Source organism: Necator americanus, chromosome X, assembly GCF_031761385.1.
Source record: "Necator americanus strain Aroian chromosome X, whole genome shotgun sequence".
NCBI classification, from domain to species: Eukaryota; Metazoa; Nematoda; class Chromadorea; order Rhabditida; family Ancylostomatidae; genus Necator; species Necator americanus.
The window spans coordinates 16180130-16197462 of record NC_087376.1 but is presented as its reverse complement, the minus strand read 5'-3'; the positions used below and the strand labels follow the sequence as shown (position 1 = coordinate 16197462).

Here is a 17333-nt window from a genome sequence, read left to right as displayed (position 1 = left end):
CCTTCGTCAGAGCCTGGAAAAAACCGAAGCCATCAGTGATTTATTCTCTCAAACGCCTTGTCACAGCGTTCATTCTGAAGACAGTACAACACGCAACCACCAACCCACCAAGGCATTTTGCGGTGGTATCGACAGTCGCCTCCAACAAATAAGCTCCACATGTCCACTCTGGGAGAACGGAAGTTCTCCCAAAAACCCATGGGACTAGAGGCTTGCAACCTGCCCGTGGGTTTTAAATTTCATGCAAAAAACAGTAATAGAAAAGAGTCTCCTGACTCCGGTAGAAAGCCTGGTACGGTAGCGCCAGGTAGGACGGGGTTGCAGGAGTCATGTAGGCTACCGAAACGGAAAAGGACTAGGATGACGATCTGTACTTATAACGCACGCACGCTTGCATCGGAAGCGGCCATCGAAGATCTGATGGTGCAAGCCAAGAAGATCAAGTACGACGTCATCGGACTGACCGAGACGAGACGACGTCACTCTCTCAACGCTGTATTTGAAACTGGAGAAGAACTGTTCTTAGGAACATGCGACAGTAGAGGTGTTGGTGGAGTTGGCGTCCTCGTCAACACGAGTATGGCACAGAACATCGACTCTTTCGAACAACTCACGACCCGAATCGGACGTCTGCGGATGAGAAGATGTGGTCCCACACCGGCTTTGACTATCTTCGTCGCTTACGCTCCAACATCAAGCTACGAAGAAGAAGAAGTCGAAGCTTTCTATATGGACCTGGAGAAGTTCTACCGAGAAGATCATGCCTTTTACAAGGTCATAATTGGCGACTTCAACGCCAAAGTTGGCCCAAGAAGAACGCCGGAGGAACTTCACATCGGGACCCACGGCCTACAATGGAATGACCAGGGGGAGAGGCTTTCCGAGTTCATCATGACGACTAAGACCATCCATGGGAACTCGCAATTCCAGAAGCCCTCCTCTCTACGCTGGACGTGGGAGTCACCCGGTGGAGGGTACCGTAATGAGATAGACCACATCATCGTCAATAAAAGGTTCTGCCTGACGGATGTCGCTGTTGTACCAAAGTTCTATACGGGATCGGACCATCGCCTCCTCCGAGGAAGATTTTCTTTCACGCGGAGAGCAGAGAAAGCCGCCAAGTTCAGCAAGAGAAATCCCAGAACTACCATCAACTGGGATCTCTTCGCTACGTTAGCCGGCTTTTGGGAAGATTCCGCAATGGACAACATCGACGAGGAATACGACCGGCTTGTCAAACACCTTCATGACTGCGCGAAGAAGGCTGAGAGTATTAAAACAACCAAGAGACGCCTGTCTCTTGAAACTCTTGAGCTGATACGCCAGCGTGGAGCAGCACGAGCCGCAGGGAACCAAGAGCTCACGTCCGAGCTCGCAAGGCTTTGCAGAGAGGCGATAAAGAAAGACCTTAAAGAGAGAAGAGCAGAAGTGCTGGCTGAAGCAGCAGAGGCGGGAAAAAGCATCCGCTATGCCCGCCGAGACTTCGCCAGTCGCAAGACAAGGATGACAGCTCTCCGGAACCCGAAGGGAACAACCATTGCATCGAGAAGGGGAATGGAGAAAATCATCTACGACTTCTACTCTGATCTCTTCGACAGCCGTGCCCACTTGCCTCCTCACCATCTGAGGGAAGATGGACATGTCATTCCAGCGGTTCTCCCGTCCGAAATACGACATGCTATCATGTCGGTGAGAAATCGTACAGCAGCCGGTCCCGACAGAATAAAACCAGAACACCTGAAGAATCTTCCGCCAGTACTCATCAACACCCTGGCGAGGATCTTCACACGTTACCTGTCGGAATGCAAGGTCCCTAAACAGTGGAAGACCAGCAAGACCGTGTTGCTGTATAAAAAAGGAGATCCACATGACATCGGCAACTATCGCCCAATCTGCTTACTGTCCGTCATCTACAAGCTCTTCACAAGAGTGATCCTTAATAGGATTGAAAAGGTCTTGGATGAAGGACAACCATGCGAGCAAGCAGGGTTTCGAAAAGGATTCAGCACGATCGACCATATTCACACTGTTTCGAGACTCATCGAGGTATCACGAGAGTACAAGATGCCGCTCTGTCTCACTTTCATCGACTTGAAGAAGGCCTTTGACTCAGTTGAGACGGAAGCGGTCGTGGAAGCCTTGGACAACCAAGGCGTTCCCACTCAGTACATAAAGGTGCTTCGAGAGTTGTACAGTAACTTCACGACCGGAATCTCGCCATTCTACAAGAATATCATCATTGACGTGAAGAGGGGGGGTTCGACAGGGTGATACAATCTCACCCAAAATATTCACAGCCACCCTCGAGAACGCAATGCGAAAGTTGGAATGGGACGACATGGGAGTGAAGATCGATGGTCGGCAGCTACACCATTTGCGCTTTGCTGATGACATCGTACTGATAACACCTAGCATCAGCCAAGCGGAACGAATGCTGACCGAATTCGCCGAAACATGTGGATGCATCGGTCTTGAGCTGAATCTTCAAAAGACGATGTTCATGCGGAACGGATGGATCTCGGATGCCCCATTCACGCTCAACGGAACGAACATATCCGAATGCACCAGCTACGTCTATCTGGGTCGGGAATTGAACATGATGAACGACCTGGCCCCCGAGCTGGGCAGGAGGAGAAGAGCGGCTTGGGGAGCGTACAAGAGCATCGAGGACGTAGTGAAGAAGACCAAGAACACCCGGCTCCGTGCTCACCTCTTCAACACCACCGTACTTCCTGCTTTGACCTATGCCTCAGAAACCTGGGCACTTCGCAAGCAGGAAGAAAACGCGGTGAGCGTCATTGAACGCGCAATTGAGAGAGTGATGCTAGGAGTATCCCGTTTCAAGCAAGTGAGAGACGGGATTCGAAGTTCTCTCCTACGTCAGCGATCGAAGATCAGAGACGCCGCCGCGTTTGCCAAGGAAAGTAAAATAAGGTGGGCCGGACACGTGATGCGCTTTAACGACAACCGTTGGACCAGAGCCGTGAGCGACTGGATTCCCCGCGATATTAAGCGCAATACAGGAAGACCGCCGACCCGATGGTCAGATTTCTTCACGAAGTCCTTCAAAGAAAATTACGATGCTCTTCGTGTCCCACGCGAAAGGAGGAACCACTGGGCTACTCTGGCACGCGACCGGGACAAATGGAAGAATTACTGGCGCCCGCTCGACCGGTTCGAAGACCAACGGGAGTCAAGGTGATCAAGGTGATCAAGGTGATCGACAGTCTGAGGAAAGAGACTGCTTCTATCAGCCGAGAATCTCAGCGCAGAGAAGCGTCGGTATTCCTTCTTTTTTGAACTAACACAAAAGACTTCACATTTCGACGTAAATAGGCCTTGCGCACAGTTCCGAGCGTGTTTTTACGATTGGTCGATTTTCTATGTTTTATTATTACCGTTTGAACGTCCTTGTCATTCATATGTATAAATTATCCTCCGGCTGGGGTTCGATTTGCTCAAGCAAACTCAGTTAATAATATTATTTGTTCCGATTTACTAGAGCAGAGTTACTGAGCAGTTTTTCTTATCTTGAGAGACCGGAAGAACATCATATTTTGCTTTAAAGGACTCTATAAGCACATTTAGTAATACCGCCAAAGGTTTCCTTTTAGCTCGTGAAACCAATTTTTTTCCGAGCTTCGCGCAATGTATGACGTTAAGACGACTGCATGGCTGACTCTCCTGATTTTTTTTCCCCTTGGCAAATGCGACAGAATCTCTTATCTTTCTTCAATGAGTTGGCGTAGGACTCCAAATCTCCTCTTTCACTTGTGTGAAGTGAGATACTGCTAGTTCAACCTATTCGACGGAGCATTCGTTGACGCTGATTGCAATTTTATCTGCCCTGCAAGGTTTATTGGAAGCGCCTGTCAAACAGAAGGAACGGTGGCGTTAAAGAGAAGAAACTGGCAGATCTGACTGTTTTTGTTGGTGGGAAATGTTAGTTTCGTTGAGCGTGAATAAGGCAGAGAATTTGTCTAATTTTCATAAACATCGCTGTTCCTAGTTTCCGCCCTACACCAGTCTTCCTTCACACTTCACCGAAACCAACAATATTTATTCTGTTCGGTACGGTGCTACAAAAGCGATGTTATTAGTGGCTTTCGCTGTTATCTTGTACCATTCCAAAATTCAAACAGCTATCTCGCGAGTGGTGATTTGGTTGAGATTGCATCACTATCAGGCATTTCCATCGATAACTGGTGAAATATTTGCCGTTTCTATTTGCCTCAAATAAAAGCATATTTGTGTTGAATAGGGAGTTATCAAAGACTTCCAGGTGAGGGACAAGAGGTACCCGTGAATACCGGCTGACCGCTCCTGTCCTCCCTTCAGCACCGCGCTCCTCCGCGTAATCACGGCTGCCGCTCCACCAGCTAGATATCCTCCACGACCGCCTGAGATCACCTACACCCCGCCTCCCCTTGCTCTCAAATCAGCGCTGCGCGTGAGGGAAGTGAAAGACGAATTGACGCAGCAAATTCTGATGTACGGATATAGTAAACTAAGTGCATATTATTGGGAATAAAAGAGAAGAAGTAGATCCTTCTATCCAATGTAACTTTACATAAGTAAAACTTATCTCAAAAAGATGCTCCAGGGAAAAGAATAACATGCTTATATTTTCACACATCTCATAATTTAATACATTTCATGCCCTAATTCTTTTATATAAACTAGCAGTGCATAAATATGTGTTTGTCACGATGCCACTCAACGAATTTGTGTTCAAATTTCAACTGCAGCAGCTATAATAACAGCAATTTTATGCGCTTATTACTTTGTGTACATTCTTTAAACTCCTTTCTACATTTTATCTTTTCAAAACTTTACTTAAATATAATATTTATATAGAGCGCATGTCAAATATCTCAATACTTTCTTGTACGTTTTATACAGTTTTATATAATAGAACTTTGTATGGTTCTTCTAACTTCTGTCAACATCGTTTTATCGCTTCATGTCTATCTATTCTCTGCATAAAATCAATATGACAGGTTAGGTGTATTAGTGGCGAACAGAGACCTTTGTATCTACGAGATATACCTTTAGGTACAGTGTATGTCTGCGAGGCATTATTCGCACCTCGTTAATCGTTGGATGCCAGTTTTACCCATCTAGACAAACAAAAAGAAATCCTTAAAAAGCGAAGAAAAAAGTAAAGAAGATAGCATAACACCGATCAGTGAGACATTTTTTGAAACATCTCTTACATTCCCAGAGAAGAATGAGTGTTTTCATACTAACAACTCGAAACTGGATAATTTCATTTTCACTCGCATTTCTAAATGGCATATCACTTATACAAACCTATTTCATTCTTTTCTTCTTTTAAATTAACTTACAAGCACACTTTATGTAGACCTTCGAACAACATCTAACACCAGGTACTTTCCTTTCCGTTCGATTTTAAAAGCGCATCATAAGAGCTGTAGATGCGGCGAAAAAAATCGTCGTAAAAGCGGTAGAGGCGGCGAAGTGGGAGGGGAGGGTGGCGTGGGCGGGACGTCTTGAAGACGTAGCACAAGAGTAGCAATCAGGCTACTGTAGCGATTATGACGGTATCAGGAGACGCGCGGTGCAATTAACGACGCTCATTAGCCTCCTGGATACGCGGCGGCACATCATACGGGTACCTTTTGACCGTTCCCCAAGTCTTCCATATAGTTCTCGTTTTCGTCTCAGTCGGGTGGAAGGCGATAATGGGAAACGAAGTTGAACTTGAGACACGGAGGCACATTGCAAAACCGTCAACCTTACCTCAAAAACCGTCGTATATGGAGCATCCTATATGTATGGTCCTGATGTTCTGACTTCTGTGCAGTGGAATTTTCCCGCTGGAAAGAAGTGTGCCACTCGCATCTGACCTGCGTTAGACCCTGTAGGTCAAAACCTGGTCATGGTACAAGGTCAGCTGGTTGGTAACGAAGATGCCCTTTTCCTTTTTGTTCATTTTTCGAGACTTGGCCGCTATCTCAAAATCCAAAGTCGTAGCCCTGCTGTGAAGATTTTGAAAACTTGACTAAAGTAATGTGTTTTAGCTTTATAAATAAGCTTTTTTTTTGTTGCAGAAGCAGCAAGGAAACTACTTGTTGCCTTATCTCTTGACTTTCTATCTCAACAGAATTTTCCGTTTTTTTTTGCAGCAAAAGTTACAAATTCGGTGTTTTGCATTCTTCATTGGATTGAATTTCAGAAATCGTTAACAAATGAGCTGTGCCTTCAGCCACGTCAGTTTAGACAGTTGTTCTCGTACTATGAATTGTTTCAATTTTTACAAAATATGAGATGAGAAGTTTTCGTGTGTTTCAACAAGTAGCTTATTTTTTCGATTTGTCGGAAATTTCTTAGAAAATCGAGTGGAAATATGTCTGCTCAGGGGGAAGAGACCCACTAAATGGTATTGATTTCGAAAATTTCTGCGTCATTCAAATTTTCATCAGAGTCTCCGTCAGGAAGGTTGTCATCATCTAGACAACCTTGCCCATCAGATATATATATATATAAATTTACACCTGCGGGTAAAACATTCTTCTCTGTTGTTATTCTATTGTTTCCAAGTGTAGTGATCAATGCGGTAACACAACCGAAGCTCGGTGTGTGGCATAAGGTATCCGACAGGCCTGCGTGAATAGATGATAATAAGACTCCATAAAGACTGATGGAGAATGTGATGAAAATTTAAATGATATAGAATTTTGCCCAAATCAACAAAATTCAATAGATCTCTCCCTAAAAAATACATCAACTTGATATTTTGAAGAAATTTCCGACAAATCGCAAAAAATAAGTAATTTGTAAAATCACATGAAAAGTTCTCATCTTTACAACTTTAAAACTGACCGCAGCTGGGACATATTTTGAAAAAATTGAATTACAATATAATATACTACGAGAACCACTCTCTATAGTGATATGACTGAAGGCACAATTCATTTCTTAACGATTTTTGAACTTCAAAAAATCACATTAGGTGATGCAAAACGCCGAAGTTGTAACTTTTGCTGCAAAAAAACAAGAAATTCTGTTGAGATAGAAAGTCGAGAGAAAAGGCCATCCTACAACAAATAGTTTTCTTGCTGGTCGTGCAAGAAAAAATTTCAAGCTATGGAAAATTTTTCGTTCTGTTCTTTTGGGTTTGTGGGTTTTTCAAGCTCCGAAGAAGTCTTCTTTCAAACTTGGAGAGCATTCTAGAGATAAAAACTGGAAATCGTGACGTTGAAGACTATTTGCTATGCACATCTACATCTAATTAACATCAGAACTTCCAAGAAAAGAATTTCCGTAGGAGGACAACTCCACTGCCACTGTTAAGGTATAGGCTAATTCCAGGTGTTCAACTGTTATTAAGAAATCGGTCAACAAAACATACCAGCAACGGGCCGAGTATACGACGTTGGTGGCCCTGCTCTAACTCAACGCAATCAGACGTTCGAGTGTACGCACTGGGAACGTACGAGCTGTGTAAACTTCACTGTTATATGGCGGAAAATTCCCTTACATTGCAAAAAGGTGCAGTCGTCCAGCACATCGCCAAAGCCCACAATCTGAAAGATCAACTGCCTGAAGCATGGAATCTTTGGTAACAGCCATTCGTTTCGTAACGCCGAACTGCTGTGATTTGTCGAGTGAATATCAACAAACCGCCCTGATCGGGCTTTTACGATATCTCTGTGTGCCGTTTGCTGGGCTGCAGGAAGCACGCATCAGAGATCAGCCTGTCATCAGTGTCGGAGACTACACACGTAAACTCTAATTGCCCATGGATCTAAGGAAGCCGCAAAAGACAACAATAAGGACGCCTTGTATGATGGAGTGAATGCGTTGATGTCTAAAATACCCAACCAACTGGTGGTCATTGTCGGAATCGACGCAAATGCAAAGATGAGACTCGTACAACAATTCGATGTGTTAGGGAAATGGTATTATCCAGCGAAGCGCACTTCGGATGACGGTGACCGTCTGGTCAACTCATGTGAACAGGTAGGTCTCATCATCGTTTCGACGTTTAAAGGCATCACGCCACGAATCTGGGGTGGTACGGGTTTCAGGTGGGTTATGTGTATACGGGATCGTAGACTGCGGGGAAGAGAGTGACTCCTTCCAGTTCTTCATAGTTGCCGTAAAAAAGGACGGCTCGAATGCTGCGACGCGTGCACAAGGCGCGCTCCAATAGAACTCGTTGTAGAAAATAGAGCCCCGTAACGCTCGAATCCGCATTTTCCGGGCCGTTTTTCACGGCGATTAGGAAGAATTGAGCGGAATCTCATTTATTTTTGCAATATATGATCCCGTATAGTCTTTGACCATCGGAAATCCATATCACGTCAGATTCGTGGGGTGATATCAATAAGAGGAATCATCGACGGTCACAGTCCACGTGGCAGAGATCAACTTTTTTAACTTCTGAAGAGGAGCGCAAGCAGAAGTTGAAAACTCTTAAACTTCAGTTCGACTACGTTCTGGCGAGGAACATTCCTCAGTCAGATATCCGGAAATCTAGAGCTCTTTGGGACGTCGCGTTCGACTCCGACCACCTTCCAGTTCTTCTCAGCTTCGAGATACGGTTCTACAAGAAAAAAAAAACCGATGAATTCTTTTCCAATCGAAAATCGACATGGCACGTCTGAAAGACGAATAAAGCAGAACGAAATTACGCTAGCGTGTGTCTACTCATGTTCGAGTGCGGACCGGGAAGAAGCTTTGTGATGCAAACTCCTTCAAAAAGCAAATCCAGGACGCGGCAGAGAAGACGCTCCCGGCTATAGAACCGAGAAAGAAACTTGCCTTTGCATCTGCCGAGAAAAAACTCACGTATAATTCTGTATGTATCGCCTGCAACACTGGCTATTTAATTCAAAAAAAGCGTGTGAGAAGGAAATTGCATTATCAACTGCGAAAATACCTTCAAACTCCTGACGTCCACTCGTTATCGCGAAAAACCGCGATAATGAGTGGAGGTCAAAAGTTTGAAGGCGAAAGAGTTTGGAAAGGCGTGAATAGGACAAGAATCCGCGGGAAGCATATGCTTTATTAAAACAGTATAGCGGCAAGATGAAAGGATGTTTTCCAGTCCTTAACGTGCCAATGCAGTGGCTGCCAGTTGAACAACCCTTTCAGTTTTAGAGATCAATTCAAGACCTTCCTGAACTGGCAAGCGCAGTCGGCTCCTGAACTCGAGCATGTTCATAGACTGATATCTGCAGTTGATGGGGAACTACCGTCCACTAGTCGGAGGTTCCGGTCTCTACCCAAAAGATAAAAAAATGAAAGATCTGGTTGAGACAAAGGAATTAGCTCAGAAATGTTAAAATATCTTCCTTCGTCTGGGATTCATGAGATGACAGACATCAAGATGGGTAGACGAAAAGACACCTCCACAAGTAGTTATCCGTCGCGGATCCTAGGAACTTTCGAGGAATCTCTTTGTTACGTGTTATGTACAAAGTTTTGCAGAAGATAATCTTGCACTGACTTATAAACCATCGCGAAGAAACAACGCACGACGAGTAAACTAGGTGTTCATCGTCAGGAGAGTGATCGAAACATGGAGGCGGAGTTTGAAGTCAATGCAACTATTCTTTCTAGACTTTAACGCCGCTTTCGGCTCTCCTTATCGAGCGCAGCAACTCAATGCGCTCTCCGCCGATAGAGTATCAGGAGAGTTCGTTAGCTTCCTTGATGACATGAGTCGACGTACAACTGCTGCAGTTCGAACACCGGCCAAATGTACAACGCCGTTTTAGGTGGCAACACGGATAAGACAAGAGACAGCAGCAGGACTCTTCTTGTTTAACTTTGAAATCGATGACATCACGCGAAGAACAACAGATTATTGTCCTGCAGACATCGTCTTGGCACAATCAATGTGCTCCTTGACTGATCTTGTGTAAGCAAGCGATGTTGTTATATTCGTGGGATGCAAACTTCAACATGTTGTCAACTTTATATCGAAGTTGGCTACAGCTTATGGATTATGTCTACGCCCAATCAGGGTGAACGCAGCACCGATTGAATTCGTTGATGAGTTGTGCTACCTGGGCTGTATGCTGAAAAATAACTGCAGTTGCGAGAAAGATACTCAACAAAGATGCACTAAGGCCATTTCTGCATCCAACTCCTCAATGAAAACCCGTGGTCGACCTCTACCACCAACGGAAGTTCTTCCGTGGAAAGTTGCTATGGAAAGTCTTCTTTACCTCTTTGGTCATATATTGAGGAGACCAACAGATTGGCTTGTTCAACGAGTTCTGAGATATTTGTAGAATTCAAGCTGGAAGAGGCTACATGACTGATAACGGAAGTTCTGAACTGAGGTGATGAAAGAAGATTTGAGGATAGACAGTTCAAGCCAGACGTAAGTATCCGCAGGATATGGAATAGCGACGAATGGATTTATTCTGTGCAAGCTCGCGCAGAAGATGGAGAAGGTTGGGCAGAGTTATGTTCAAGGGCGGCACACCTCAGCGAAGATGCGGGTAATCGCGTCAGCCAATAAAATCAGCCCACCGATTAAATCAAGTCAGTGTCGCTCGTTTATAGGGCTAAAATATATTACTACTTCATTCAAACATTCAAATTCTTCACAGCCATAAAATTATGGCTGTTAGAAACAGCAAAATGTTCAACTATGTAAACTGCGAATATGTGTTGATCAGTTGACTTTTCAAACTATGTATCAACGTCAAAAATTATGTATTCTTGGAGCACAATTAACTTGGACGCAACTTTGCTAGTGTGAGGTAACTTTTTCAAAAAGTTTTTTATTGGTAGGTCTCAAAAGTTCTATCTGTATCCAATCGATGGTGCTCGCACACATGAATCCATTGATGTATAGATTTCATAATAGAGATCAAATGGAGCGGTGCTACCTATGAACCTATGTGCTGTATGAAAAAAAGAAAAAAAGGGTCTGCGTGTCAAAGAATTTGCTATTCTACTGTATGCCAGATGCAAGTGGCACCCTACTTATTACTGGTGGAATAATTTTACTGCTCTGTGGTCCTTATGCTTCACAGCTACACTGCTACTTTCCGATCCGATTCTTAGTCTACTCTCTCGTTGAATGATAATTTGTGTTATGATGAAGTGTTTAAGAAGATTCACTGCATATGTCTTTGACTTTCCAGAATTTGAGGAAGGCGACTACACAATAACGTTAGCCGATATAAAGCGCAGTCAACATTCTTGTTTCCTTGCTCCATTCAAAGCAAAAAAAAAGGTTTCTCAGTACCATTCGTTGAGCAGAGATTGCTCCATCTGAGTTTCACAGTCATCTTCGTGTTATGGGTGACGATGTTGCCACAAAAGTAGCAAACGACCTCTCTTCCTTTCTAATACTGCTACTCTTCTTTCTTGGGGATTTTCTTTTTTTACATCTTTCACTAGCTTTTGTGGTGAGCTTAGAATGTGACTTTATGACTGTCTCCGGTCCAAACAGGTCCATATATCAAGAGTCTCTAGAGCTTCGAGATAGAGAGAGGTCCTCTTTGTGGTTTCGAACTTCTAGTTTTCCTCGTACAGTTCTGAAGATGTTTTATGAACTGATCATGTTCATTGATGTCAATAATTGAGGTGTTTTCCTAAATGCCGGCCAACGAAACGAATGGGTTAAAATTAATAAAGGTCGAAGTTCACCTAGTGGTTATCGGAATTCACTTTGTGAACTTGGTGGTAATTTTTTTTTGTTGCAAAAACAAGATTCTTCTTCGATGTAGACGATTATCCAGGCCGTGTAGTAATTTGAAAGAGTATTTACAGTGACCAAGCAAAACCATCTTCTGAGTTCGATGATGTAGTCAACTCCAGTGTGGTACTCTGCACTGGGCAATTTTCTAATGCCCAACGTAGAAAAAGAAGTCTCTCATTTGGAGTATTGGTTCTTACGATCGTCCTAGTCGAACTCGTTGATTCTACCCTGGAGTTGAGGGAGCCAATAAAGAATCTCGAAATAAAGTGACGTAATGGAAAAAAAAAACAAAAATAAAACTAATAATGAAGGTAGTTGTCACATTCCGGTTCTTTCTGTTGAACTGGTCACCAGCTTTAAAAGCTCCTTTGTTAGTCTATTCTGCAACGAATATTTTTCATTCAATGTTGAAAATGACGTTTAGTGAGGCACCCCTTCTCGCCTTGGTCAGTAACATTTGATCTTCACCTTAACATCTTCAATAGTCGCTTCCGATTTTATACATATATGCCTGGACATGATTAATTTCATATATAAGGTATGAGCCGAAAACAGCAGAAACAAAAATTTGCAAGTTGAACCAAACTACATATGAGGAGAAGCATACGGCTGCTTTTGATTCATGGCTAAGATTTTCTACGCAAGCTGGAACTATCTACAAGCATTCCTGACTATGCGACTGGGACTTGCATAGTGCGAACGATATGTGGCTTCTAGCTGATAGCGAACTGCGACTAACAAGTGTTGTAAGCAAGCGCTTTTTCTGGCTTTCTGAAAGAAAGTTAACGGAAGATGTCGATTGTCGCAAAATGTAAGATTTTCAGATGTTCTTTCATTTTTTTCGTCCTAAATTGTGCCAATTGATAAAGTTTGCCTACGTATGCATGTAATATAAAGAGTCAGAAAAAAATGAAAAAAAATGCAAAAATGGAAACCATAAAACTACCAAGCCAATCAAGCTACGGCGGGTGCTGCCAGTTAAGGGAGTAGTGGTACTCACTTCAACTCTTTTTGAACTTTGGTAGATCATTCAAATGAATGTGTATTGTCACGAATAATCATTAACGCCGTATCCTTCAGCTTTGTTTGTGAAGGGGTTTCTTCTCCGTGCCAATGTTTTGGCTCTCAGTTACTATTACCTTGATATGGCACTGCTTTTCCAAAGAATAAAAAAATAAAACGAGTTGTCGAAGGAGGTGCCGTTTCGGAAACGAGGGCGAGAACCTTAATTTCACATGTTAGTTTATTTCTGTTTCCTCCTTCGTCGGTGTGCCCAAAGACATAGCATTCGTTCTGCTCCAGCTCCTTGTCGTTCAGCATCCATTTTGTTTTCGATGGATCGGCACCGGTGACGACAACCTCAAATCTGTCGTCTTAGTAATATTTAAAAAAAACAGATGTAGAAATGCTCTAAGAACATTAATACTTGCTCCATGAATCACCCATTAAAATCAGATTTATTTCAAGAATATGTAACAGTAGTTTTAAATCGATATTTTTCATTTTTTAATTATTAGGGAGCACATTAGCATTTGTAAAAAATCTAATAGAAAAAGTATCCTAAAGCTTGTTTTTTTTAAGTAATAATATAGGCATTTCCACTTGGTGACTTCGGTCTAAACTAGCAGATCTAAATATCCCCTCTGTTACTTTTACTGGGTTCAGGATTATTCTAAGTGATATAATTACTGGAAATACCGTAAAGATTACTAAATATTTTCCTAAACGGCTCGCATCTGCAATGCAGTTCTGACTGCTCCCAGCTCGCAGTGGCACCGCTTTCACAAAACGCAATCAGGCATCTGAATAAACGCTTTGGAGCGTACGAGCTACATAACTTGGACTGTCACATTGCGGGAGTTGCCCAAATATTGTCGTTTAGCAAAAAAAAACCCAAGCCCAAATTATTCCAATGCTTAGAAGGAGCATGGAATCCTCGTTAATAATGTTCCGTTTCCTTAGGCAGAACTGTCGTTTATTATCGACCTGAGGGCAGTCAGCTTTTTACTGTAGAGTCCACGTTCAGTTGGGCAGTTCACGTCTGACACAAAGCCTCGCATGATATAGAACAGTGACAAATGATCGGATTCTGTGCAAACTCCCGGTCTAAGTCGAGTTCGGGCAGAACTATATACAAGAACGACGCGCCTCAGCGAAGATGCAAGCAACTGTGTCAGGCAGTAATACAAGCCCGCCGGTTAAATGCAGCGCATCGCGAATTTGACTATATGGGAATACATCATAAATAAAGTAGGGTTGGGGTGTAGATCACGGATATGAGTGTCAATTTCTTCTAATCGTCTCGAAAAACGAGATGAGAAACTTCTTATGACGTGCCATCCTCATACAAGCCCCACAAGCGGCCTCCTACTCTGTTTTTCAGGAGGCTCAGGAGGAATTGAACGAGAACATGCTCATACTCGTAAGCAACACCCCACACCCCATATTGTCCAAATTGAAAGATCCCAACATCGTTACTCTTATGACGCGCTGCCTTTAAAGACACCACCCCACGAATCTCGGGTGGTACGGACTTGAGGTCAAGAGTTCCTATACGGGGTCGTAGATTATGTACGGAAAGAAGGGTGATTCTGTCCATTTCCTAATTGCCGTAAAAAACGGCCTAGAAAATGCGGCGTGTGTACGAGGCTGGCGCGCTCCAATCTAAATCGTTGTAGGAAATAGCGCGCCGGAACGCTCGAAGCCGTATCTTCCGGACCGTTTTTACAGCAATTATGAAGAAAAGGACGGAATCACCATTCTCTCCATAATCTACGACCCTGTATAGGCATAACCCAGCTGAAACCCGCACTACGCCAGATTCGTGCAGTGATGCCTTTAGGTCAAGTAAGTTAAAGCCTGTTTCCTAATGTTTCCTAAACGCAGGTAATCCATATTCAATACATTATGGTGAAAAATATGTTATTTTTCCCCGTGGAATGCGCAGCAAACTCACCAATTATAGATGGGACTTATATAAGATTTTACAAATTCAAAACAGCTACACGTAATGTGACTATGAACATCTGGAGCGATCTTAGTAGCGAACACAACACTCAGATTCACTCAAGTCACAATAATAGGATCTAGCAGCACACTGCCAGTGGAGTTTACTACTCAGTTCAATTTCTAGGAGAGTACAGATCCAATCTATGGCACAGAACGCGTGTAATATTAGGTTTGATGCAAAAATAATGCGCGTTTTCATTTATTCACTTCGAAACGCTATAACTTGCCTCAAAATCAACTCTAGAAATCGAAATAAGAACCACTGGAGTCCACGCATCTTTGCCAACGGAATACATGTTTGCATATTACCGCCGAATAAAATTCCGTGGTTTTGGAGTCCACGAACTTCTCGAAGTTGTTCTCGCCATCACCTTGTTTCTGGAAGATCTTATCTCTTAGACAGCTGTCCAGATGTTTGAAAAAGCGGTATTTGTTTGGCGGAAAGTCTGGCGAATAGAATGGGTGAGACAGAGTCTTCTCAGTCGTTTAAGTCCATTGTTGTAACCTTTGAAATGTTTGAATGGGCATTGCCGTGAAGGAGGATCGGGTCTTTTCTGTTCACTAGTATCGGGTGAAGAAGTTGGGGTTTTTGGTGCATTTTGTCCAATTCTTTGCAGTACTTCTCTGCGGTGGTGGTCTCACCAGGTTTTATGAAGCTGTAGTGGATTACCCCCGTAGCACACCACCACACAGTCACCATGGTCTTCTTTGAGTGCATTTTCGGCTTCAAAATGTGCTTGGGAGCTTTATCCACACCCTTTAGCAAGGCACTTCCTGTTGTCGTAAAGGATCTATTTTCCATCGTACGTAAAAATACGATCGAGAAGCGGATTGTTCTTGTTGCGTAACAGGAGCGCTAAGCAGATCTCAAAACTGCCGGTTCTTTGAAACTCACTCAGTTCATGCGGCACCCACTTGTCCAACTTGTTCACCTTTCCAGTTTTTCCAAATGGCGGACGACTGTTGAATTGTCAACGCCTGGTTTTTGGGCAACCTCTCGGATCATCTTCGATGATTGGCTTCAGCAGGTGGTCAACTTCAGAAGAGTGGCCGCGACCTTTCTTATCTTCTGGGTTTCTATTGCCACAACGAAACATTTGGAACTAACGTCGTACCGTAGATTCGGTGGTGCTTTCCTCACCCCATACAGCATTTATATTCCGACCTGTCTCCGCTATTATCTCCAGCTTGAGCTTGTAGAAGAAGTTATGGTGAAAATCTTGGCCGGACATATTATCTTCCAAGCTTTAGTGCTGACCAAATACTGATTCTCGTTCAAAATCACTTCAGCACTAATAACCACAACGAATTAAACCTACTAAAAGCTACACGGCTTCTAGTATCAAAGATGAGTGTGAATGGAAAAGATATGTCGTAAAGATAAGGCAACGGAAAACACGCATTATTTCTGCATCAGCCTAGCAATATAAATTGAGATAGAAAGATCTATCAGAAAAAAAGTCGCGTTTGTTTTATGCTGCCCTATTATATGCACCAAGATTTCCCTTCACATCAACTTTTAATTCAATTTCCCGTAATCGTTTAAAAAAACGCCGTGAATACAGCGCTCCTTCCTATGAGATAAGTAGGTACGCGTAGCCTAGTACACGTGCCGTATCCAAAAGCGAGCGGTCGATAATCAGTGAGGTCTCCTCAGCAGCCGATTCAGATAAAACAAGAAATAGGCTGCTGAGAGATGCCGAGCGTGTACAACAGTGGCGCATTCTAACCTACCTCGTAGGAATTAACGCGGTTTCTCATGCCGTTTTTCAGGGCTACTGGGGGAAATTGGGTGTAGCAGCGCTCATACTCGTCATCTACACACTGTTTTTTCTGTATGTTTTCCATCAGATTTCTATATCATGTCAATTACATGATACACTGCATTTATCCTCAAATTTTAGATTTCATATCAGTGCATCATTTTAAATCTACTCAGTAAGATCACTCCTCTAACCTCTAGGAATACAGAACCAGTGTCGGTCGATCGAATCTTTGGGTCTCCATAAATCACTGGTGCTGGCATGCCTGGAATATTTTAATTAAAATAATTAAGGTAGTTTATTAGGGTTATTAAGCACTGAAATGCCACAACGAAAATCACATTTAAGAATTTGATACACAGTATATAGTTATTACTGTAAAAGTTGTGTCAACACACTGTGAGCACACTGTTTCCTTTGAACTCCGCCCTCTTTTTGTCATAATTGGGAAGAATCACTGTACAATGTTACTCCTACAGAAAGTATATTATACTTACTTTTGCTTGATGCGTTTGGATGTGTAAATGAAGTAATGAATGAATAGATCTGCAGAAGACCACTTTTTAAATACTGTGAAGAACTCGTTATGCCGAAAAGCTTAACAGTTATATACCAATTTCAACGCTGCAGCGCGGGAAGTACTCAACAGCTCAACAAGCTATACAATGTTCTGCTATGGCTTCTTCATGACGACGATAGCACTTATCTAGCCATACTACTCAAACTGATTTACATTCTCGTATTTCAAAATGCCCGTTTGGTAAAAGGAAAAATAAGCATCACGAGTTGACATCTTATGGAATCGGATCAATCAATCAATCAATCGGAGGGATTATCGTTTTATCATCGTCGTTATATTTTGTTGTTTC

At 43.0% G+C, this 17333-nt stretch overlaps 3 protein-coding genes across 7 annotated transcripts; 2 read left to right on the top strand and 1 right to left on the bottom strand.

The window, feature by feature from the left end:
- Positions 1–159: 159 nt before the first annotated feature.
- RB195_023489 (uncharacterized protein) lies at positions 160–9749 on the top strand (the record flags this gene model as incomplete). 4 transcript variants are annotated; one of them, XM_064210946.1, is made up of 7 exons in its annotated part: positions 2065–2194; positions 2298–3198; positions 4339–4450; positions 7777–7986; positions 8454–8569; positions 9130–9233; positions 9592–9749. In XM_064210946.1, the coding sequence occupies 7 exons, from the start codon at positions 2065–2067 to the stop codon at positions 9747–9749; spliced, it is 1731 nt and encodes a 576-aa protein (XP_064066826.1). The 4 variants fall into 4 exon arrangements, with proteins under 4 accessions (XP_064066829.1, XP_064066830.1, XP_064066826.1 ...); XM_064210948.1 differs by lacking the exons at positions 2065–2194; positions 2298–3198; positions 4339–4450 and having other exon boundaries at positions 7831–7986; XM_064210947.1 differs by lacking the exons at positions 2298–3198; positions 4339–4450; positions 7777–7986; ... (1 more) ...; positions 9130–9233; positions 9592–9749 and having other exon boundaries at positions 160–2271.
- RB195_023490 (uncharacterized protein) lies at positions 2315–3202 on the top strand (the record flags this gene model as incomplete). Its single annotated transcript, XM_064210949.1, has 1 exon — positions 2315–3202. One exon carries the CDS (start codon positions 2315–2317, stop codon positions 3200–3202), a length of 888 nt encoding a protein of 295 aa, XP_064066828.1.
- A 3019-nt stretch (positions 9750–12768) lies between the features above and the next one.
- RB195_023488 (uncharacterized protein) lies at positions 12769–16727 on the bottom strand (the record flags this gene model as incomplete). Of its 2 annotated transcripts, XM_064210943.1 has the most annotated exons (3): positions 12769–12831; positions 12917–13051; positions 16659–16727. In XM_064210943.1, the coding sequence occupies 3 exons, from the start codon at positions 16725–16727 to the stop codon at positions 12769–12771; spliced, it is 267 nt and encodes an 88-aa protein (XP_064066824.1). The 2 variants fall into 2 exon arrangements, with proteins under 2 accessions (XP_064066824.1, XP_064066825.1); XM_064210944.1 differs by having other exon boundaries at positions 12818–13051.
- Between the last annotated feature and the right edge of the window lie 606 nt (positions 16728–17333).